General features: G+C 35.7%; 1 protein-coding gene across 5 annotated transcripts in view; it reads right to left on the bottom strand.

Annotated features, from left to right (window-relative positions):
• TENT4B (terminal nucleotidyltransferase 4B) overlaps positions 1 to 24,270 on the bottom strand; it is a 60,675-nt gene that overhangs the window by 18,942 nt on the left and 17,463 nt on the right. For all 5 annotated transcript variants that reach the window (XM_072632170.1, XM_072632171.1, XM_072632172.1 and 2 more), the window contains 2 exons: positions 17,274 to 17,397; positions 13,957 to 14,003 (listed from right to left, as the gene is read on the bottom strand). In XM_072632170.1, the coding sequence (XP_072488271.1) occupies positions 13,957 to 14,003; positions 17,274 to 17,397 (171 nt within the window). The remainder of the gene's footprint in view (positions 1 to 13,956; positions 14,004 to 17,273; positions 17,398 to 24,270) is intronic.

The raw sequence follows: 24,270 nt of genomic DNA, 5'->3' as shown, positions 1-24,270 counted from the left end.
AACAGCCCATAAAATACCTATAAAGAAAGACTCTGAACAAACTCTATAGCAGCAGAAGCCACAGATCGACAGAGTGAAAGAGATTTCCAACCAAAGGTAACCTGGAAGGCTGATAGGAAAGGTCTATTACACAGGACACGAAGCAGAGCCCAGCACTGGCCACATGGCACTGGCACCAGGAAGAACAGGACCAAAACAGGCCTCCAGGGCAGAATCCCTAGTAGCAGAGGAGGGTCTCAGATCCCTCAACCCACAAGCACCAAAGAAAACTTCAAAGGTCAGTGAGAGGGGCTTTCTCAACTGGGCGAGAAGGGAGCAGGGTCCCCCTCAGCACCAGCCCCAGGCGGTGGCGGTGGCAGTGGCAGCAGTGGTGGTGACAGTTGCAGCATCCATTTGTGAAGCACTCCCCCTAAAGCCCCTGGGAGAATTGAGCAGATGATCTGAATCTCAGCCCTGAACATGGTCCTGGGGTGAGGAGGAGCACTAGGACCCTCCTCTTGACAAAGCATTCAGAAGTTAAGTAACTGGCTGGGAAAAATGCCCAAAAAAGGGGAAAAAAATAAGACTAGAAGGTTACTTTCTTGGTGAACAGGTATTCCCTTCCATCCTTTCAGATGAGGAAGAACAATGCATATTGTCAGAGGAAGTCAAGGCTTCTGCATCCAGTACCTCCAAAATAAATATGCAATAGTCTCAAGTCATGGAAGAGCTTGAAAAGCAAGTCAACAGCCTGGTAAAGGAGACCCGAAAAAATGCTGAAGAAAATAACACCTTTAAAAATAGGCTAACTCAACTGGAAAAAGAGGTCCAAAAAGCCAATGAGGAGAAGGCTTTAAAAAGCATAATTAGCCAAATGGAAAAGGAGGTTCAAAAGCTCACTGAAGAAAATAGTTCTTTAAAAATGACAGTGGAGCAGATAGAAGCTAATGACTTTATGAGAAACCAAGAAATTATAAAACAAAACCAAAAGAATGAAAATATTGAAGCCAATGAAATATCTCATTGGAAAAACAACTGACCTGGAAAATAGATGCAGGAGAGACAATTTAAAAATTATGGGACTACCTGAAAGCCATGATCAAAAAAAGAGCCCTAGACATCATCTTTCATGAAATTATCAAGGAAAACTGCCCTGATATTCTAGAACCAGAGAGCAAAATAAATATTGAAAGAATCCACCAATCACCTCCTGAAAGAGATCCTAAAAGAGAAACTCCTAGGAATATTGTAGCCAAATTCCAGAGTTCCCAGGTCAAGGAGAAAATATTGCAAGCAGCTAGAAAGAAACAATTCGAGTACTGTAGAAATACAATCAGGATAACACAGGATCTGGCAGCTTCTACATTAAGGGATTGAAGGGCTTGGAATAGGATATTCCAGAATATCAAAGGAACTGGGATTAAAACAAAGAATCACCTACCCAGCAAAACTGAGTATAATACTTCAGGGGAAAAAATAGTCGGTCAATGAAATAGAGGACTTTCAAGCATTCTTGATGAAAAGACCAGAACTGAACAGAAAATCTGACTTTCAAACACAAGAATCAAGAGAAGCATGAAAAGGTAAACAGGAAAGAGAAATCATAAAGGACTTTCTAAAGCTGAACTGTTTATATGCCTATATGGAAAGATAACATCTGTAACCCTTGAGACTTTTCTCAGTATTTGGGTAGATGGAGGGATTACACACACACACACACACACACACACACACACACACACACACACACACACACACACACAGAAAGCACAGGCTGAGTTGAATCAGAAGGGATGATATCTATAAAAAATAAAAATAAGAGGTGAAAGAGGAATATATTGGGAGAAAGGCAGAAGTGGAATGGGGCAAATTATCCCTCATGAAAGAGGCAAGAAAAAGCCTTTTCAATGAAGGAGAAAAGGGAGGAGGTGAGAGGGGAAACATGAAGCTTACTTTCTTCACATTTGGCTTAAGGAGGGAATAACATGCACACTCAATTTGGTATGAAAATCTATCTTACACTACAGGAAAGTAGGGGAGAAGGGGACAAGTGGGGTGAGGGGGATGATAGAAGGAAGGGCAAATGGGAGAAGGGAGTAATTAGAAGTCAACACTTTGGGGAAGGGACAAGGAGAAATGAGAGAATAGAATAAATGGAGAACAGGGTAGGATAGAGGGAAATATAGTCAGTCCTACACAACATGACTATTATGGAAGTCTTTTACAAAACAGCACATATATAGCCTATATTGAACTGCTTGCCTCTTCAGTGGGGATGGGAGGGGAGGGAGGAAGGAAGAGAAGTTGGAATTCAAAGTATTAGAAATGAATGTTGAGAACTGTTATTGCATATAACTGGGAAATAAAAAATACAGGTAATAGGGTATAGAAATCTATCTTGCCCTACAAGAAAAGAGAGAAGATGGGGATAAGGAAAGGGTGGGGGATGTGACAGAAGGGAGGGCACACTGAGGGAGGAGGTAAGCAGAATGCAAGGTGTTATGGGGTGGGGGGAGGGGAGAGATGGGGAGAAAAATTGGAACCCAAAATTTTGTGGAAAGGAACGTTGAACTCTAAAAATAAATAAACATTAAAAAAAATAAAGCAGAAAAGGATGACAATATGTAGTATTCAAAAAGCCTAGTCTCATAAACTTCCTTTTTAAGTTAGTTTAGCAATGATTCTCACTTAGTTTCTATACAAAAAAAAATTAGTAAAGGTCCAATTTCGCAGAACACAGACAATATTCACATTGTACACTATCATAGGAGAAAAAATAAACAAGAAAAAAAGGAAAGTGAACTGGAGTGGCCTTGTACTGATTCACTCTTACCCTTTAGGAGTGAAAAAGGTAGTGTCAGGAAGGAGAATTGGAGGGACTGAGCAGCCTGTCTTCTATTCCCTCCTTTCCAGGTCTTGTAGCAACAAGTACTCCCATCTCAAGGCAACAGTCCTGACTAACACCTTTATGCTAATAGCCTATGAACTGGTGAGGTCTTTGTTTAAGAGATTGAAGATATAAATCACGGCGCTGGGAAAATTATCTCATCAAAGAAACAAGGATAAAGAAAACTCATGGAGGCCTAGGCCAGCTTCCTTTTGCTTTTAGATTCCCAGTGCCTAACAAAATGCTTTGTACATTTAATAAAGGATTGTGAAATTGAAGTCAGTCATACTCCCTGGAAGAGTAAAGGTTTGAAGGCACAGGAACAAGGATTTCCTCAGTCACAGAAATAGTAGCTATTGGAACAGAGCTCCAGTAACATACCAGATTACTTACTGCAAAGAATATTTAGTTCTGCACTATTAGCAAGAATATTGTATTATAATTCTGTTAGCTTCTCAGCAAATCTAGTATCATTTTTGTAAATTTTATAGGAAGTTATTGTTTTAGTACTTTCAAGATGGAATGCCAGTTTCCAAAAATTAATGCCACTGACAATGATTTCATTCTCTCTTTATTCAAAATTTTCTTATACAATAACTATCTCATTAGTTTTTGGAAAGATGATAATAAAATTATTTTTTACTTTAATATAATTTAGCTCAATCTGACCAATTCTTATTAAACATCTACCATGAGCAATGGACTAGGACATAATATAAGACATAAGCTAAAAAACAAATGGGAAATATTGCCTTCTCTGCATAAATTCAACAAACATTTATCATGTACCTTACTATGTTAGACATTATGCTAAACATTGGGAATAAAATTCAAAGACTAAAAAGACCAAACAAAACTCAAGTCTTTTCATTTAAGAAGCTTACATTCTACTAGAGGATTCAACATGAATACAGATAGGAAAACAAAAATTAATTGGAAAAAAGAAGAAAACATTAACAACTGAGGCACGTAGTCAGGCAAGACATCACAGAGGCAATGCCACCTTAGTTAATCCTACTAGGCATCTGAGAAGTAAAGATGAGGAAAAATGAATTCATAACATGAAGGCATTTGTGCAAATACGTAGGAAACAGCTAGTCTGGCTGGAATGTTAACTACATAAAGATAAATATATATGACATATAATCAAAAAGGTAGATTTGAACCACAAAAAGCCTTCTACGTTGGGGTAAGGAATTTTTAGAGCACATAAGTGAAATGGTTAGAGGTATGCTATTATTTTGGCTGCAGTTTGGCAGAAAATGAAAGCCAGTAGACCAATAAAGAGATTACAAGATAAGTGATAATAAGGGCCTGAAGTAAAGTGGTTGAATGGCAGGAAGGGGAGAGATTCAAAAGATGTCATGGAGTTAAAACTGACAATACTGAATTGACTTAATGTAGAGGGCAACAGGATCATAGATTTAGGGGTAGAAAGGAGCTTAAAGTCAACTAAGTCCTCCCTCATTTAAGCATGAGGAAAAACTGGGGCTCAGAAGGACTACATGTCTAGCCTAGGGTCATAAAGTCAAGTTATCCAGTACCCTCCTATCCACCACAACCTGGAGATAAAAGAAAAGGAAAACTCAAATGATCCCAAGGTTATGAACCTGAGAGACTGAAAGGATGGCAGTGTCCTATCAACACATATAAAGGCATTTGGAGGAGGAAGAGGAAGGTTTTAGGGGAAAGGTAAGTTTCCATTGTGTACATGCTGAAGTTTGAGACTCCTATGGGATAATGAAGTAAAACCATCAAGGAGATAAGCTGTTTTTCTTTTAACTTCTTCACAAAGGAGGCAGTTGTATGGTTCACATCCAAAAGGAAAAGAGATAAAAAGAGAAGCTAAGCCGGATAAGAAAGGTATTATAGTTATGTGGAGGGACGTGAACTTCTGAAGGTATGAAATTTAATTTGAGGAACAGAAATCTTGGAGAATTTAAGAAAAAATTGAAGGAGTACAATTTGGGGTGAAAAAGAACCTCAAACTGAAGGAGAACTCAATCATAAAGTAGGCTAAGTTTTTTAAAAAGGAAAGTAAGATAAAGGAAAAACAAAAAATTAACAAAGTAGTGAGTGATAAATGTTGGAGCAGATGTGAGATAGTTGGAACAATAACTCATAGTTAGTGGAGCTGTGAGCTGATCCAACCATTCTGGTGAACAATTTAGAAGTAAGCCCAAAGGGCTACAAAAATGTGTATACTCTTTGACCCAACAATATCGCTTCTAGGACTGTATTCCAAAGAGATCATAAAAATGGAAAAGGGTTCCAATATTTATAGTAGCTCTCTTTGTGGTGGCCAAGAACTGGAAATTGAGGGGATGCTCACCAATTGGGGAATGGCTGAACAAGTTATAGTGTATGAATGTAATGGAATACTATTGTGCTATAAGAAATGATGAACAGGAAGACTTCAGAGAAGCCTAGAAGGACTTACATGAACTGAGGGTGAGTGAAAGGAGCAGAACCAGGAGAACCTTGTACACAGCAACAACCACAGTGTGTGAGGAATTTTTTTGGTAGACTTAACCCTTCACAACAATGCAAGGATCTAAAAAATTCCCAATGGACTCAAGGCAAAATGCCATCCATATCCAGAGAAAGAACTATGAATGAAGCAGACTATTCTCTTGTATTTTGTTTTGGTTTTTCTCATGGTTTCTCCTATTCATTTTAACTCTTCCACGCAGCATGACTAAGGTGAAAATGTATTTAGTAAGAATGTATGTATAGAACCTATCTTAAGATTGCACGTAGTCTCGGGGTGGGGGGAAGGAGGGGAGAGGGAAAGGGAGAAAATCTAAGATTTATGGAAGTGATTGTAGAAAACTGAAAACAATTAATTAAAAAAAGATAGTGAGAAAGGGAGACATCTGTCAAGTTGTTGAAATAAAGACAGAAGTTGAATGTGGTTATCAAGTTAAGAATTAAAAATATTGAGTTTTAATGAATGAGCAATGAAAATAACACATCAGTTTATAAAATGAGACTGGGGGAAAGCATCATGTTTTGGAGTAATTTGCACTGAGTAAAAAGTGTTTATATTCCTGCCCCAACCAAGGGACTGTTATGTATGTTAATAAACTAGTCCTGTCATTCTCCTAGAAGAGAAACTGAAAGGGGCCTTAAAAATCTTACCACTCTCTAGATTATCAAAAGCAAAAAAGTGCTTCTAAATAAATATATACATACATAGATGGGTAGATGAATGAACTGTAAAGGTTTCATTTCCAAGATATTTAATGATTCAAAATTTATATGAATTAAGAGTCGTTCTCCAATTGATGGTCAAAAGATATGAATGGGCAGTTCTTAAAGGAAGAATCTAAACACTCAACAATCTTATAAAAAAATGTTCCAAATCACAAATAATTAGAAAAACACAAAATAAGCAATTCTGAGGTTCCACCCTCATCAGATTAACAAAGTTAACAAAAAAATGACAAAATGTTGCTGGGGCTGTGGGAAAACAGGCACACTGATGCACTATTGGAGCTTTAAACTGGCTTAGCTATTCTAGAAAGTAATTTGGAATTATGTCCAAAATATCATTAAATTGTACGTATACCCTTTGATGAAAACAATATCACTAGTAGGCCTAACCTCCAAAGAGATAAAAGAGAGAAAAAGGAACTACATGTACAACAAAAATTTATAGCAGTTCTTTTTTGTAGTAGCAAAGAACTAGAAATTAAGGTGGTACCTATTATTTGGGGAACAGTCAAACAAATTATGGTATTATGAATATAATGGAGTACTATATGCAAGAAATGGCAAAAGAGACAGGTTAAGAGACTGGAGAAAAACTGTATGAACTGATGCATAGTCTCAAGTGAGCAGAACTACAACAATTTACATAATGGCAACAACACTGTGAAAACAATATTACAGACTTGGGAACTCCGATAAAAGCAATGATCAAGCAGTATCCAGAGGATCAATTATGAAGAATGCTACTCATTTCCTCTCAGAGATGAGATGAACTCAAGATGCAGAATAAGACATTTTGGACATGGCCAATGCAGGAATTTTGTTTTGCTAGACTAAGCTTAACTAAGGTTCTGTTTTTCTTTTTCTTTTTAAAAATGCAGGGACAGTGAAAGAGGTAGGAAGAGGCAAAAATGAATACTTGTAAATTTTAAAATGACGCCACTAGGTGGCGCAGTGGATAGACTGTCATGCCTGAAGTCAGGAATCTTCCTAAACTCAAATCAGGCCTAACACATTTACTAGCTGAGTGATCCTGGGGGCAAGACATTTAATCCAGTTTGCCTCAGGTCATCTGGGAAATGAGCTAGAGAAGGAAATGGTAAACCATTCCTGGGTCACAAAAACTGGGTCACAAAAAGTCAGACATGACAGAGACACTAATAAGCACAACAACAAAATTTTTAAAAGTAAAATAAAAGTTACATTTTTAAAAAGGCCACTGTACACTTGTAGTTAAAAGTAAATTTAAGGCTCCTTCTAGAACCAGAAGCTCTGGGGAAGAAGCAGCAGCTCTGTTCCAAAGAATAATGGGAATCTACGGGTTCTGTCAGGTGGGAAATCATCCATTAAGGATCAGAAGAAAAGAATAGTGGTGGTTGGTGAGTCCCCTGCTCCTGAATGCTGAAGCAGCAATTTGATAAGGTCTGGTACTTTCCTCAGGGCATGTATGAAAAGTGTAAAAGAGAATCTCCTAAGATTTGTCAAAATGGATGACTACTATCCATTTCTAGTGGTTCATATGGGCACAATGATACTGCTAAAAGAAACACAGAAAGCACTGCCAAAGATTAGATAATCTTAGACAAGAATCTAGATCTATCTATAAGAGCAAAGGCAGAATTTTTCATCACTAGTATCCGCTGAAAATCAGGAATGCAAACTAGAAAAAATGATTTGAGAAGTGAACAGCCCTAAAAAGATGATAAATGAGGATAAGATTGATGGATACAAGCTTAAAATATAGCAATGAAAGACTACTGGCCTATAATGAAGTACACAGAAAACCAAGGTAATGGACTTGCCTAGTGTCTTGTAAATCTAATCAAAAGGGCTTTTAGATTGAAAAGCCTAGGGTAGGAATAGGAGGTGAGAGGGAAAGAACTCCCTGCTCACTAAACTAGATAATAGAAAGTACTAATACTAAGTACAAAGTAGGAAGAAGAGCAGTTGAGATAGCAGAAGATCACAAAAGCCAGATCTCAAAAATCTATATGCAAAAATGCATGACATTGAGGCAACAAGCAAAATAAACTAGTAGTCCTAATATAAAGCAGGCAAATTTTATCCCATAAGTACCACTGAGGTTCAGAATGAGACCCATGACTGGAAATATAGTTCTGGATTCATTTTTGCTCAGTTGCTTTTCAGTTGTGTCTGACTCTTTGTGACCCCATTGGGGGTTCTCTTGGCAAAGATACTGGAATGGTTTGCCATTTTTCCTTCTCCACTTTATTTTCAGATGAGGACACTGAGACTAACAGGGTTAAGTGACTTACCCAGGGTCAAACAGCTAGTAAGTATATGAGGCCTGATTTGAACTTAGAAAGACGAATCTTCCTGACTCCAAACCCAGCACTCTCTATAAACTGTGACACCTAGCTACCTGTTCTGGATGGGTATACTTTATACAAAAGAAATAGGATAGGAAGGAGGAGAATAAACACGTTAGGGACAGTGGAAGATAGAGTAGCACTGAATAAGCAGAGAGTAGAAGCATGGCAGAGTGTGTTGGACTAAAGATTAGAAGAGAAACAGAAGCATGTCATTGGTATATACTATAGTACACTGAGAAAGAGGAAATATATGACAAATTTGGAAAACAAGGATGGTACAGAAGATTTATATAGTGCTGAAGGAGAATTCCAATTATGCAGACTTCTGCTAGCGCTCTCGTTTTTCCAAAAGCTGAGCAGCTAATAACTTCATTTCATTTAAAAATTTCATTCTTTCAAAAAAGTGAAGAAACCAATGATGCTCCTGCACCAGGGATCTCTTCCCTTCTTCACCCTCTTTGCCCTGCTTTTTATGTATTTTCTCCTCCCTCCCCCCGATTATAATGTAAGTTCTTTGAGGACAGGAATGATCCTTCCTTCTGCTTGTATTTATATTTCCAACTCTTAGTACAATGCCAGACACATAATAAACAATAAAAAATGCTTGTTGACTTGTGTGTTGACTGATTTCAGGGGTTAAAATAATGGAAACTATGAAAAAGTGACCTTATAGAGTTTGAAAAAAAGAAAAATGCAGGCATAGTTTGACATGCCTCCTAAATTTTTAGAGAGCAGATTCCAAAGGCTTCAGAGGAAAGATGGACAGGATATCACAAACTGAGGAAGTTAGCTCAGGGGTGATGGAAACATCTCAAAAATAAAATTCTTAAAACGTAAAGGAATCGATTTCAACCAGGAGGAAAAACAGGAATTGTCTTAAGATAGTAGTGTCATACTCAAATATAAACAGGGCCATTAATCATACACATGAATCCCTGAACATATTAACATTGGCTATGTTCTATTGTACTTTCATTTATTTTGCTAAATATTCTCAATTCTATTTTAATCTGCTTCTGGCCTGAGGCAATAATTGTGTCTTTGACACCTATGTCTTGAGAGACAAATTTGGATGCACAGAGAATTTTTCAACTAATTTCAAACTTTAAAAAAAATATATCCAGAACATAGAAGCAAGGGTAGGTAACATAAAGGATGAATAAAAAATTGTGACATGTGAGATACCACATCACACCTATCAGACTGGCTAACACGACAAAACAGGAAGATGATAAATGTTGGAGAAGATGTGGGAAAGTTGGAACATTAATTCATTGTTGATGGAGTTGTGAGCTGATCCAACCATTCTGGAGAGCAATTTGGAACTATGCTCAAAGGGCTACAAAAATGTACCTTTTGACCCAGCAGCAATACTGCTTCTAGGACTGTATCCCCAAGAGATCATAAAAATGGGAAAGGGTCCCACATGTACAAAAATATTTATAGTAGCTCTCTTTGTGGTGGCTAAAAACTGGAAATCAAGGGGATGCCCATCAATTGAGGAATGAATTGTGGTATATGAATGTAATGGAATACTATTGTGCTGTAAGAAATGATGAACAGGAAGACTTCAGAGAGGCCTGGAAAGACTTATGTGAACTGATGCTGAGTGAAAGGAGCAGAACCAGGAGAACTTTATACACAGCAACAACCACAGTGTGCTAGGATTCTTTTCTAGTAGACTTAAAACTTCATTGTAATGCAAGGACTTAAAAAATTCCCAATGGTCTCTTAAGGCAAAATGCCTTCCACATCCAGAGAAAGAACTATGGAATTCGATTGCAGAATGTAGCAGATCATTTGCTTTTGTATTATGTTTTGGTTTGTTTTATGATTTCTCCCATCCATTTAAATTCTTCTATGCAACATGACTAAGGTGAAAATGTATTTAGTAGCAATGTATGCATAGAACCTATGTAAAATTGTATGCCAACTCAGGGGGAGGGAGGGGAAAAAAAATCTAAGTTATATGAAAGTTATTGTAGAACACTGAAAACAAATAAAATTTTAAAAATGTGACATGGTACTATAAAAACATTTGTCTGCAATGCTGAAGCCCAATATTAGATATGGCTGATAGGGAAAGCTAAGGACAACAACAACAACATGTAACAGGAGGGGAGTCGTTTTTTTGTTTGTAGTTACTTTGGGAGGGGGGAAGAGAGAAATCAAAGAAGGAATAAGACCACTGTTCAGGGTGAACAGGACAGTGGCTTACAACAGAGAGAAAGCAGAGTTTTCTGTTTTGTCTGCCAAGAAGAAAGGAGAGAACTAAAGCATCTAATAGGAAGTCAATATCTAATACAAATAGATAATAAAATAGCACCTAGCTGCCCTTAATGAATTCAAATCACCTGGCCAAAATGAATTTCACTCTTGGTACTAGAAAAACTGGTAAATGTGACTGCTGAGCCACTATCAGTGATATCTGAAAGACAGCAGAGAATAGGGGAGATACTAAGGGACTGGAGAGAGTATCTCAATATTTGTAAATGGGGGAAAAACAGTATAAAGTATATGGTGAGCTAGTTTAACTGAATGCTAGCAAAATTCTACAAAGAATTATTAAGGAAATGGGTTACTAAACATCTAGAAAAGGAAGAGGTGATCACAAAGAACCAGAAGGATTTCATCAAGAACAGAATTTGATAAAGTAAATCTCATACTATTACTGTTGAAAAAATTGGAAATGTGGGTTAGATCAGAGATGTCAAATATACACAACCCACCAGAGTGGGCCAGAACCAGATTAAAATGTAACTGGAAAATATTTTTAAAATAAGCAAAAACATAATAGAACATTCATAATGTGAATATGTGGTTTTCGAGGTCACTATGTGGCCCACAGGGATCCTTAAGCACAATTTAGAAATCTTTTTACTTGAGTTTGACACCACTAGGCTAGATAACAGCAAAATTAGCCACTCACCACTTGTGAATCCAAGTGTTGTTGTTAATTGGTTTAATGTCGATAGAAATAAGTATCCATTGCTCCAAGGTTCTGTTCTTGGCTTTGTGTCATTGAGCACTTTTACCAATGACTTGAATAAGGACACATATGGCATGCTTATCAAAAAAATCAACTTCACAAGAACAATACTAGGAAAGAATGTTTAAACAAAAGTTTGCCTTAAAAATTATCTGGAAGTTTTGATGGAATGCAAGTTCAGTATTAGTCTGGAATGGGATATGGCAATCATAAAATCTATTGTGATCTTAGTTTATGCTTTGAGGTCTTCTTTCCAGGATCTAGAGCAGGGCAACCAGGTTGATGAAGGTCCTTGAGTCCATGACACAGACAATCATTGAATGAAATGGGAATATTCAACCTAGAGAAGATTCAGGGGATATATAACACCTGCCTTTAAGTATCTGAAGAGCTCTCACGTTCAAGAGGAATTATATTCATTCAACTTGGCCCCACAGGATAGAATAAGTAGCAAGGGGTAGAAGTTATAGAACACCAAATTTAGGCTTGATATCAGGAAAAACTTCCTAAGAATTGCATTCTGAAAGTGAAATGGATTGGCTCAGAAGGTAGTAGTTTGTACTTCATGGAGGGTCTTTACGCACTGGGTGACCACTTTTTCAGGTGCAAATTTGATTAGTTAGCTGCTGAGGTCAGTCAATCAATAAACATTTAGTAAGCACCTAGTATGTGTCAGACATTGTGCTAGAGATACAAAGAAAGGCAAAAGATAATGTCTGTTCTCAAGGAGCTCACAGCCTAACAAAAGAGATAACACACAAATAACTGTCTGCAAACAAGCTACGTACATATTAGGAAACAACATCAACATAGAGAAGGCACAAGAATTAAGAGGGATTGAGAAAGACAGAAAAGCCAGAAGATGAGGAGGGATAGCGTTCCGTGCATGAAGGACAGCCAGAGAAAATGCATGGAGTTGGAAGATGGAATATCTTAAGCAAGGAGCAGTAAAGAGGCCATTGTCACTAGGTCAAAAGATATGTGAGGAAGCGGGGTATAAAGTATAAGAAGACTGGAAATGTAGGAAGCAGGGTAGGTTATGAAGGGTTTTGAAAATCAAATAGAGAATTTTATATTTGGTCCTAGAGGTGAAAAGGAGCCATGGGAGTTTATTATGGGGTGTGGTGGAAGTAAAGATGTGTCACATAGTTGGACTTGAACTTTAAGAAAATGACTTTGACAGCTGAGCAAAGGATAGACTAGAGTGAAGAGAGACATGTGGCAGGCAGACTACCAGCAGGCTATTGCAATAATCCAGGAATGAGGAGATGAGGGCCTCACCAGAGTCGTAGCAGTTTTAGAGAATGGAGAACATTCAAGAGATGTTACAAGCCCTGGTGGGAGGTGACAAAATATGAATAAGCAAGGATGACATCTAGGTTTTGAAACGGGTGGAACTGAGGGGATGGTAGTATTCTCCATAATAATTGGGAAGTTTGGGGAGAGAAGGATTTAGGAAGAAAGATAAGGAATACAGTTTTAGTCTTGTTGAGTTTAAATGTCTACAGGATATCCAGTTTTAGATGTCTAATAAGCAATTTTGAAATTCTTTGATTGTAGCACTTGGAATTATAGTTCAGGAGAAAGTGAGGTTACAAAGAAGTCAAAGACAGAAGGAAAGGATTCAAATATTCAAAAGAAATATTTTATGATATAACAAAGAACCAAAAACAAAGTGAGTACATATTAATTAGGAAATGGTTGGACAAGCTATGGTAGATGCATATGATAGATAATTTTGGTGACACTAAAAGTAAATGTGAAAGATTCAGGGAAATTACAGAAGATTCGTATGAACGATACAGAGTGAAAGAAGTGGCGTCAAGACAACTTACATGATTACCTCAAGAATACTGAAGGAAAACAACTTTTAAAGGCTTCAGAAATTCTGATTAATGTAACCAATCATAACTTCAGAACACTGATGATAAAGTATGCCTCTCACCTCTTACCAGAGGAGTAAAATGAAACATAAATTTTCAGACATGGCCAATGAGTTGCCATGTTTTAATTTACTATACTTATTTGTTGCAATAAAGGATGGTTTCTATTTAAGAGAAGAGAGGAAGTTAATGACCATTAGTGATATAGATGCCATAAAAAGAAATACTAAATATTTTAAAAGCACACATAACAGAAAAGGTTCAGGAGGGTACAAAAATGGGGCAATCTGGTTGGTGCCTTATTAAATTCAGTATACTTTTAAAAAACAGGTAACAAACGTTTTCATGTATTCATGAAGAATTCTTTTGTTCTTTGTATGTTAAAATATTTGTATTTGTTGACTATTGGCATATCATAATAAAAAAGAAATTTTTAAAAGATTAGGGTAAGATATATATGTGTGTATATATGAATATGTATGTATATATGTGTATGTGTATGTATACATATATAAATGTATATATACATATATACACATACACATATATATAGGGAGTCATCATCAAAAACATTTATTTACTTTTTGAGATATGAATTTGTACAGAGAAAAGAACAAAAGAACAATCACTTGTAAAATATTTTATATTATGAAACTCAGAACATTTACAAACCTGGTAGGTAAATATAATCCAGTTTTAAAACTTCCAAATATCTGGACCTGAAAAACAGAAACAAATGATTAATTATAAAGTATCATTTTAGTCTACTAAAATTGATGTAAAATAATGATTTTTACTATTCAACTGGTACTTTTTAGTGGTGTACAAGCTGCTTTAAATACTATAGCTAGATATAGCTTGTAGCACATAAGTTGTCAGAAGAAATTTGGTTTTGGATCTTAATTGGGTAAACAGCAGGATACATCAAAAAGAGAACTAATTCTAGAATCAGAAGATACGTGTTCAAATCCTACCTCTGATACTTACTACCTTTAAATCTTGGGCATATCACAAACCTAATGGGTTCTTATTTTCCTCCTCATTTATAAAATAGGTATAACAGTACCTATATTATTTATCTCACAGTGTTGTTGAAAGGATGAAATTATGTATATAAAGTTCTCTGCATATCTTAAAGCACTATATAAATGTCAACTCTTATTATGCCCCTACATAAAATAAAACAACAGAGCCCCCAAAATATTTTATAAGTCCTGTTAATAACATTTAACTTTTTCAATGTTCCCATTATAATCCAAGGAAACTGGACTTAGCATGTAAACGTTTCCTTCATATGATATGAATAGAAAAGCTTAACAAGAGAATTCGTTAGAATGTTTCTAGTCTTTTCAAAATGTTACTTTTTCCCTTCTAAAAATCAAGTAGTTACTACTCTGGTAATTAAATTTGTTGTTAGACATGGGCACTTTTTTGAGTTCTTTTTGCTTAAACTGTTTCCCTTTGTTACAAAGGGACCAACAATGGTGAATGGGGGTAGGAAACAGGTCATAAAAAAAAGAATGATAAAAGATTTTTTTAATGAATTTAAATAAGATGGAGAAGTAAAAAAGACTAAACATATGTTTAAGTGGAGATGTGATTTTAAAAAAAATTCTGCATTATAATTAAATTATTATTATATTCCTGCCCAACTGGCTGAAATAGCCCAGTCAACAATCTGAATATGCTGACCCAATTCTCAGCCACACAACTTGCAGCTACTATTAGAATTAAAACTTGTGCAACCAAGACCTCATCGGGAGCTTTCAGCTTCATCAAGAGTTGCCCCAAGTTCAGAAGAGAATACTAACAATTAGAATACAAGTTGCTATCTGCTAAAAATGCATTTTCTTATTTACTGAATGAAATATCATCCACTGAATTATTAAAAGGTGTCCAAATTAAGCAACATCCCACAACTATAGAGAGAAATGAACACTAACCATCTGGCTAAACAATTCTTACAACTTCAAACTGTTACCTTATAAGAATGCCTTTATTATATAAAGATATAAAACAACTCTGATTTTGTTATCTCCCCATTATCTTTCCATTATTGGCATGGTTGGGGATTAAGATGTTTTAGTTAATTGAATGCCCTAGCTAACAGAAATTTATCATACACAGATTCTAATTTTTAAAAGAATTAGACTATGACATCAAAAACAATTTATGGTGGTAAAAAGCTCCCAGAGCCAGAAACCAAGAGTCTTAGATTCTAGCCCTGGCTTTGACATTAATTCCGTTACCTCAGAAAAATTTAATTTGCCTCTTTGGGTCTCAGTTTCCTTATACACAAAATGAGCAGATTGAATTAGGTGGGGGAAGAGAAAAGGAGTAAGCATTCATATAACACCTATTCTTTGCCAAGCACTTTTGATAAATATTCTTATTTGATTCTCACAACAACCCTGGAAGACAGGTGCTATTATTATTATTCTCATTTTCATTTGAGAAAACTGATGCAAACAGAGATGAAGTAATTTACCCAGGTTCACACAGCTAATAAGTGTCTGAGGTCACATCTGAATTCAGGATTTCCTGACTCCAAGCCTTGCCCTCTGTCCACTGACACCACTGTGGGATTAAGAGGTAGTATAAATCTTGGAGGCCTTCTGGTGCAACTTTCTCACTTTCCAGTGACTTTTCTGAGGTCACAGAGGTAGTATATGTTAGAGAGGTAGGATCTGAATCCAAATATTCTTTGACTTGTGAATCTACAGCTATTTCTACTATACAATGCCAACTGCAGCTATAAGTTTCCTTCAATTCCTAAGAACCTAGTGTCCTACTGGTCTTTTTTAATTTAAAAGACACTGGAGGGTTGTGCAATGTATCATAGTAATCATTGTGAAAAGTAAACAAAACTTAATTCTAAATACTGAGATTAGGACTTGACAGAATGTTGGAAAACAGTAGAGTTGGTGGAATTTTCAAATTGGTCAGCAAGGTAATACAATAAAGTAAAAAGAGTAATATAATAAAATATTCTATTTTTCTTCAAAAAACAGGAGAAAAAGGAAAATAAATTCTTTTTAAAATTAATACAAGAATGCAAATTCAAGTAAAGCAATGCTTTCTTATTTTTACACATTAAGTTTTATTACTTCTATTATAGCCTGAGAAAAAGTTTCCATAGCTTTTGCTTTTTTGTTTTTTGTAGGTGGTAGGTTGTAATTTGAGGGTTAAAGATGTGAGGTTGGTATTACAAGAAGGTGAAAGGCAGTAAGATGAAAGGTGAAAGGAGAAAAAACCATTGATGTGTAATCTCTGAGGTCACTCAGTAAATTACTTCTTCAAATGCACTTAACTAAGGAATATAGCCATGAAAGGTATATAATGAAAGAGAAGAGTTAACATTTTTACAAACCAAAAATACTGTCAAGAAGTAAAAATGGTCAAAATCTAGGGGGAAAGAGAATAGTTAGTTTTGCATTTTTGGAGGAAAAAACTAAAATCTTCCTAGAGGAAGAATTAGAACTATCCTCAAAGAGCATGAGATGGAGAGTTTTAAGGAACACTTTAATTCAGATGAATTCCCATTATCAATTATCATTTGTTCACTATCTATACATATTTAGAATTATAGAAATAATTTAATAAGGCACTGTAATAAGAAAATGTATTTGAGTATAAAATGCTTTTTTTTCTATTACATTAATGACTTCTTAAATATAGTTTTCTTCTTGGAAGTTACTGTTTAACAGCTTGAAGATAAAAATAAATTACAAACAAGTTTCTCAATTCAATGAAAATAATTTTAAAATTCAAATTCTAAAGTCAGTAGGAAACTGCTAGACTGATTAAATGTTAACAAGCAAACAAAGCTAAATGAACACACATTTCTATATGTGAATTTCCATGTAAGTTATGAATTTCCATATAAGTTATAAAATATCTATTCTAAAAGTGATGGACAGAGACCTTTAAAAACAAAGAGAACAGAAATTTTGTTTACAAGTACTACAAAATTCTAGACTATTACTCACATCAGCACTGGGCCAAAGCTCCTTAATAACATTTTCTATCCTATTCACCACTTCCATTCGCATTTTCTCTTCCTCAGGTCTAGGAGACATGTACTCATAAAAATCACTGATTTCTTCGTGAAGACTGAGAAAAAAAAAAAAAAAGAAAAATTAACGGAGTTGCCTTACCAAGAAATCGTCATTTTAAGTGAATGTACATATTCAACCTTATAATTTTGCTGACAACAAAAGTTTATAAAAGATTTTTATCTTAACTTTAATACCCAAACTATGCAGAGGACAGGACTTAAGAAACTAAAATCAAATCTGTCAAAATGAAAATTTTTTTTCTTTAAATAATTACAAAGAAGTCTTAAGGCAAGGTATTAATCATCAAAAGAAATATTTACTAACTGTCTCACACACACACACACACACACACACATATACATATGGTAGCATGTACTATACTTTAAATTCCTAGAGGGCAAGAAATAATGACTTATCATATTCATCTCTGTATATTCTTTATTGACAGGATAATGCCTTAAGATGAGATGATCACCAAGAGATGATCAATAAATTCTTTGAAGGAATAAGTGAATGGACAGACTAGAGGAAGAAGAGTGTGAACTCCAAGAGAGATTAGAAAAAAAGCATACACTGTTTAGCATATAATATGACAGGAGAATGAAGAAGAGATAAGGATAACCCTAAGACTCTGAGTCTCAGTAACTGAGAATGATCATAAAATAGCAGTAAGAAAAAAATGATAAAATTTGGTGATAGACATGTGAAGTAAAAAGGAGAGATTGCCAAAAATGATTCCAATACTGCATGACTGTTAGGGAAAGGTAGAAAATAATAAAGAGATTGGACAAATCTCTTTTTTTAGGAAAAAGGATGAGATCACTAAGACATGTTGTCTTATGATACGTATTATCCTCACTAAATGTTTTATTAACAGTCTGGTCTCTCCCTAATTTATAGGGGGACATGGATAGGAGGCAGAAAGAAGAAGAGCATACAAGAAGACTAAAAGAGCATGCAATTTAAAAAGGCAAGAAAAAATAAGATGGATTGGAGATATAGGACGGCACAGGAAAATACTATGGAACTTACCCTCAGCTTGTCCCAGTCATTAACTTACCCACTTATACTAGCCATTAAATCATTAGGTTTCTCATCAGTGGATAAATGAAAGTCTATCTTAAAGGCAGTTAAACGAACAGTAGTGTTTCTAGAAAACACCAGGTAGACTCTGGGTAGTTTTTTTTAAAATGCGTAATAACACTTATACCGATACACTCACCAGGACTCATCGCTATGACCTGGTGGCCAAAACGTTAACATGACCTTAGACTATATTAATAACGTAGAGCAAAACACATTTTAGTTGTGTTTAGTGTGATCATAATTGTCTTCAAATTTTGAAAGACTATCTTATAGAAGAGAGGATAAATTTATCCCTAGGATCTCCAGAAGTGAACCAAGTAGAAGTTTTAAGAAAAACAAATTTTAGTTCAGTATATGGAATTAGTTTCTAACAGAGCTGTCTAAACATGAAACGGGAATTCCCTGCCACTAAAGGTATTCAAATAAAGGGTGGATTTTTTTGGAAATGCAATACGTAGATGGAAATAATGTGGCAGGTCTGAGTTGAACCAAATGGCAACAAAGGCCCCTGCCAACTGTCATGATTAATACTTTTTTTTTCTGTCCAAAGATTGAGTTTTCTCTATGGAAACTTAAGTTTTGCTAACACAAGGTAACTTTCTACCTCAATCAAATAAATATCTACCGAGAACATACAATGAATTAGCATAAAGATTATTTGACAAACAGAAATTATGTTCTAATGGAAGCTCCCAGTAACCAAAGAATTTTTACAGTAAGCTTATTTTGGATAATTTAGGGAATTTAATTGGAAACATCTGAAAGTATTCAATTATTGAAGGGACCTTAATTTTCTATGCTCTAAATCTGATTCTAAGGATCCAAAGTGATAAGCAAATATCTGAGCATTTCCTCATTAAAATTTCAGACTTTTTAAATACTTAAGTAGTTTTGCTCTATGTTACATAAAAGTAACCAAAATAGTCTTCTTATTAGTTTTTTCAGATTGCACACAAAAACACACACTTTCTTTTTAATAGCTAAATTTGGCAGAAGCAGTTGGACATGGAATAAACTGATACCTGAATAATATAGCCAATGGACAAAAGAGAATTCTAAAACAGAAAATGAACATACTTCAGATAAAATCAAAGTTAATGGTAAAAAAAGAAAGAAAGGCTAATGGAGCAGGGGAGATATATCAACCAAAAATATTTGTATGAAAAAAATCAGAAACCACTAAGCCACATATTGATACAACTGATAAGCAGTAAGGGGGAAGGCAATTCTCTTAAGGATAATTGTACTATGGCTGGCAAGAAAAAGTTAAAGTTCACATAGAGTACATTCAGGAAGTTGTCCCATGATCAATTATTAAAAAAAAAAAACTATAGAAATGGCTCTCAATAGTCATACTTTCTCTACCCGAAGGGAGGGAATAAATGCACACTCTGGAGATGCATGAGTTTCACATTAACTTGCCCACACAAACCAATACACCAAAGAGTAGAGATAAACTTAGAAATGCAGCAGTACTCCAGAAATGTAGTATCAGTAAGATAGCATATAAGGGCAGCCATTTGACAACTGTATATACTTTGTGAATGGAAGATAGTAATTTCCAAAACAAATTTCTATGGCTATCTCTGTAGTACAAAGCATGCTACTAGATGTACAATAAGGTGATACAAAGATCCTCTTACAGGAGCTACAAAGATTTTCTCAAGATAAACTTGAAGGCATATAACATCTGTCCTTCAATTAAAGGTATAAATGACTAAAATGCCCTGCCTTCCACAAGTACATAAAATGCCAAACCATAATTCAGTAACTTGAAGAACACTACCTTCAAAGGAACTGAGTGGTAACAGTGAAAGGCAATTCCATTTAAATAGCAGTTTCAGTACATCACTGGAAAATTATGTCAGTAATGGATTAAGTTGTTTTATACATAAATGCTTTTATATTTAAATAACACGTAGAATTGTGGTGCTGGAAAAGACTTTTGCAAGTCCCTTGGACAGCAAGGATATCAAATCAGTCAATACTTAAAATAATTAATTCAGACTATTCAATGGAAGGTCAAATAATAAAGCTGGAGCTTAAATATTTTGGCCACATAATGAGAAGATATGACCCACTGGAAAAGACTCTGATGTTGGGAAAGATTGAAGACCAAAGGAAAAGAGGACAGCAGAGGATGAGAGGGATAGAGAGTGTCAAAGAAACAACAAACATGAACTTGGTCAGACTTCCAGAGACAGTGAAGGACAGAAGGTCCTAGAGTGCCATGAAGAGTTGGATGTGAGTGAATGACTGAACAATAAAAATGTATTTGCACATACACACACACATATGCATGCATGGGCTTCTGTGTGTATATACACATCTCAACCAATTATTTCTCTTTACCCAGGAACCCTGAGGGTCTTCCCCTCCCAGTATGATTTTTTTTTTTTAATTAAAGGGACCATCCCTTTCTTGAGTAACTTAAAGAAATCTATTCATTGTATGGGTTTATCTCACTCAAAGTAAGATTGTGATAAGACCTAAGGCTGAAAGGGCCAAGGTCTCACACTGCCTCCTGGGCCATCTCCAGTCGTCCTGATGAATATCAGGCCACTGGACCCAGATGGCTCAGAAGACAGTGAGGTTGGTGACCATGCACAGCCCTCCCTCAAAGTCAACTGCCAGTTATGTCATCATCTTGATATCATGGTTCTCTTTGAGAATGAAGGACAAACACAACAACAACAACCACACCACCAACAAAGAATAATACATGGATCCACTTAGTGCCTTCTCCTAAAATGAATTCCATATATAACAGGTGTGACTAGAGCTTTTAGGCCCTAGTTATATTATTTTAGACTTAATTTACTAAGAGTATGTTGTGTATAATAACACATATATATTTTTATGTTCTGCCATAAGATTTCTATATTTTTCTACTGCTCTAAGATTGATTATACAGGAACAAACCTAAAAATTTCCATATAACAAGTTACTACGTATATATGTCATCACCCAAATGCAGAAAGGCATCCATTTGAAAACATCAAATTGTAGGTAAAAAGGAATAATTCAATGTCACTGAATTCAACAAGCAATTAAGTGCCTGTTATGTGCAAGGCACTCTAGACATAGATACAAACACGTGACCTTTGTTGTTGTTCAATCCTTTTAGTTATATCTAACCCTTCGCAACCCCATTTGGATTTTTCTTGGCAAAGACACTCGCATGGTTTGCCATTTTCTTCTAACTCATCTTATAGATGAGGACACCGAGGCAAACAGGGTTAAGTGACTTGCCCAGGGTCACACAGCTAGTAAATATCTGAGGCTGGATTTTTAACTCAAGACTTCCTGACACCAAGCCTGTCACTCTATCCACTGTGCCACCTAGCTGTCCCAAGGACCTTATGTTCTATCTATAAGATAAAATAAGGTAACAAGAAATAACACCATATATTCAAAGAAATAGAAAGCCATTTCTGGGCAGTAAAAGTGTTAACAACTAAAGGAGAGGAGGGGGTATGGAATGGCCTTTTTCAACCTGAGCTTTGTTTTGAAGGAAGCTAGATATTCTACAACATGGATGAAAAAAGTATCCATCCAGATATGGGGGACCACTTGCAAAAAGGCATGGAGGCAGGTGATGAGACCCAGAGTAGAAGGAACAGCTGGAAGACCAATCTGATTGGGATAGAAATCATGTGAAAGGCAACATCTTGTGATCATCTCTAGTCTGGTATTTAAAGCCACCTGCAACCTGACTCCCATCGATTTTTCCACTCTTATTCCATAGAGGCAAAGACAGTCATTAAGTGTGTTGGGGGAGGAGAAGTGGCATGTTCAGATCTCTATTTTGGGAATACCAGTCTGGCATCTGTGTAGAGCATGGACTGGAGAAGAGAGATCAGAGGCAGGAAGACAAATTGTGTAGCTTTTGCAATGTTCGAGGAAAGAAGTGAAGAAATTCTGAACTAGGATAGAGTCTATGTGAGTGGAGAGAATAGGGATGGATGCTTGCAAAAAATATTGTGGAAGGAGTATAAAATACGTCAAATAACTGGATGTGGGGACTGAGTTGACTGGAAAGGAAGATTAAGTAAAATCCACTACATTTAATAGTTAAGAGAGAAGCAGTGACCTTGGAAAGAGTAGTCTCAGTCAAATGATGGAGTAAAAAGGAACTACAAGGAACTGAGAAAAGAGTAGGAAGTGAAGAAATGGAAGCAAGAAGCTTAGACAACTCTTTCTATAAGTTGGGAGGAATATGGCATTCTCTCTCTCTCTCACACACACACACACATACACACACACACACACACACAGAGCAAACTTATGTTAAGTTAAAGAATTTTTGAAATTTGGCCATCTTACATAATGCATCTTAATATTACAAAAAAGTATAAAAATTCTATGCAGACCATAAAAAGATATGTGTGCATACATACACATATATACATACATATATGTACTATGAACAAATTATAAGTCTAAAGTAATACTAATAAAATCAATTGTATATCTACTTTTTACATAATTCACTTGGGAGGGCTATTATAGACTCACTTGCATCAGTAAGTGGTTCTATGTATTTTCTTTTTTGATTCTGGTTAAGTCTCTACATACAAACACATATGAGAAGAAAAGACATAAGATGATAGCTTGAGGAAATGGCATAGTCATTTGAAAGTTTTTTTAAAGAATAAGGGAGACCTAAGACATATTTGTAGTGCACAGGAAAGGGGGCCAGTGGATAAGGAAAAACTGAAACTGAAAAAGAGGGAAATTGAAAAAGAGGGAAATTGAAAAAGAGGGGGTTCAAGTTTTCAGAAAATGAGATCAAAAGTCTATCTGTGGAGGGTGGTTGGTCTCAGGGAAAAAGGTCAACTCTTCCATCAGACACTGGGGCAAAGGCGAAGAATCACTGCAAAACGCAATGATTAAAGGGTTTTTGAGATAGACAGTCTCTTTTCTTAGTAAAAGGGGAGAAGAGGAGGGGAAGAAAGGAGACAGTTTAGGAAGCCTGAAGAGAGAAGTTTAGAAGAGGGCCCAGCTGAGATTAGAGAACAAAAATAAATAGTGAACCCAGGCAACACGGTTTCATGACTTTTCCAAGGGTTCATCAGCTTCTGAGAAGGAAAGGAGAAGTTAGATGGTAGCTCCTAAATCCCAATTAACTTGAAAGGAAAAATAAGAGTTACAGTGGAATGATGCAAATGAAAAAAGTGCCTTTTGTAAACATTTTTGAAAATTTTCACACTGTCATCAACAATTTGGAATTTTAGCATGGAACATTTTGTCTCTTTATTGGAAATTTATGGGGAAGAGTAAATACAACAAATAGATGCTTCCTTTAGAATATCCATTCTGAAAGTTTTGTTTTCCATTCCATTATGCTCTATTCTAAGAAAGCAAAGTTGTGCTTGTTTTTTTATCCACTTGACCTGTATAATACCTCTAAATTGTAACAACTCAGTTTTTAGGCTATAGTTTTACAAGTACAAACTTTACTAACTAGAATTCTGGTTTTAGGAAGAAAGGGTTTTTCAGGGGTTTTTTTGTTTGTTTTAAAACAAATTCTAATTCCTCTCCCCATTCCATTTCTTTTCTTCAACTCTCCCTTTCTCCACCTGGCCATCACCCCAAAGCAAAACTTATAGGAGGATAGATAAAACGATAAATACTACACACTTTGCTTTTCTATTCCCTTTCAACACGCCATGGGAACATGAGTTATTTTTTAATAGAGAAATTCCCTGTAAAGCTTTATCTCATGATAAATCCCCCACCCAATATTCACATAGTTTTTGTCAAACTAAATATGGTTTTAAAAAAAATCTTTTCCACCAAGATGGAAATGGAAAGTTGTAATAAAGTGTATGAACAGAGC

This window comes from Notamacropus eugenii, chromosome 1 (assembly GCF_028372415.1).
Source record: "Notamacropus eugenii isolate mMacEug1 chromosome 1, mMacEug1.pri_v2, whole genome shotgun sequence".
Taxonomy (NCBI): Eukaryota; Metazoa; Chordata; class Mammalia; order Diprotodontia; family Macropodidae; genus Notamacropus; species Notamacropus eugenii.
This window is presented reverse-complemented; position numbering and strand designations above follow the sequence as displayed.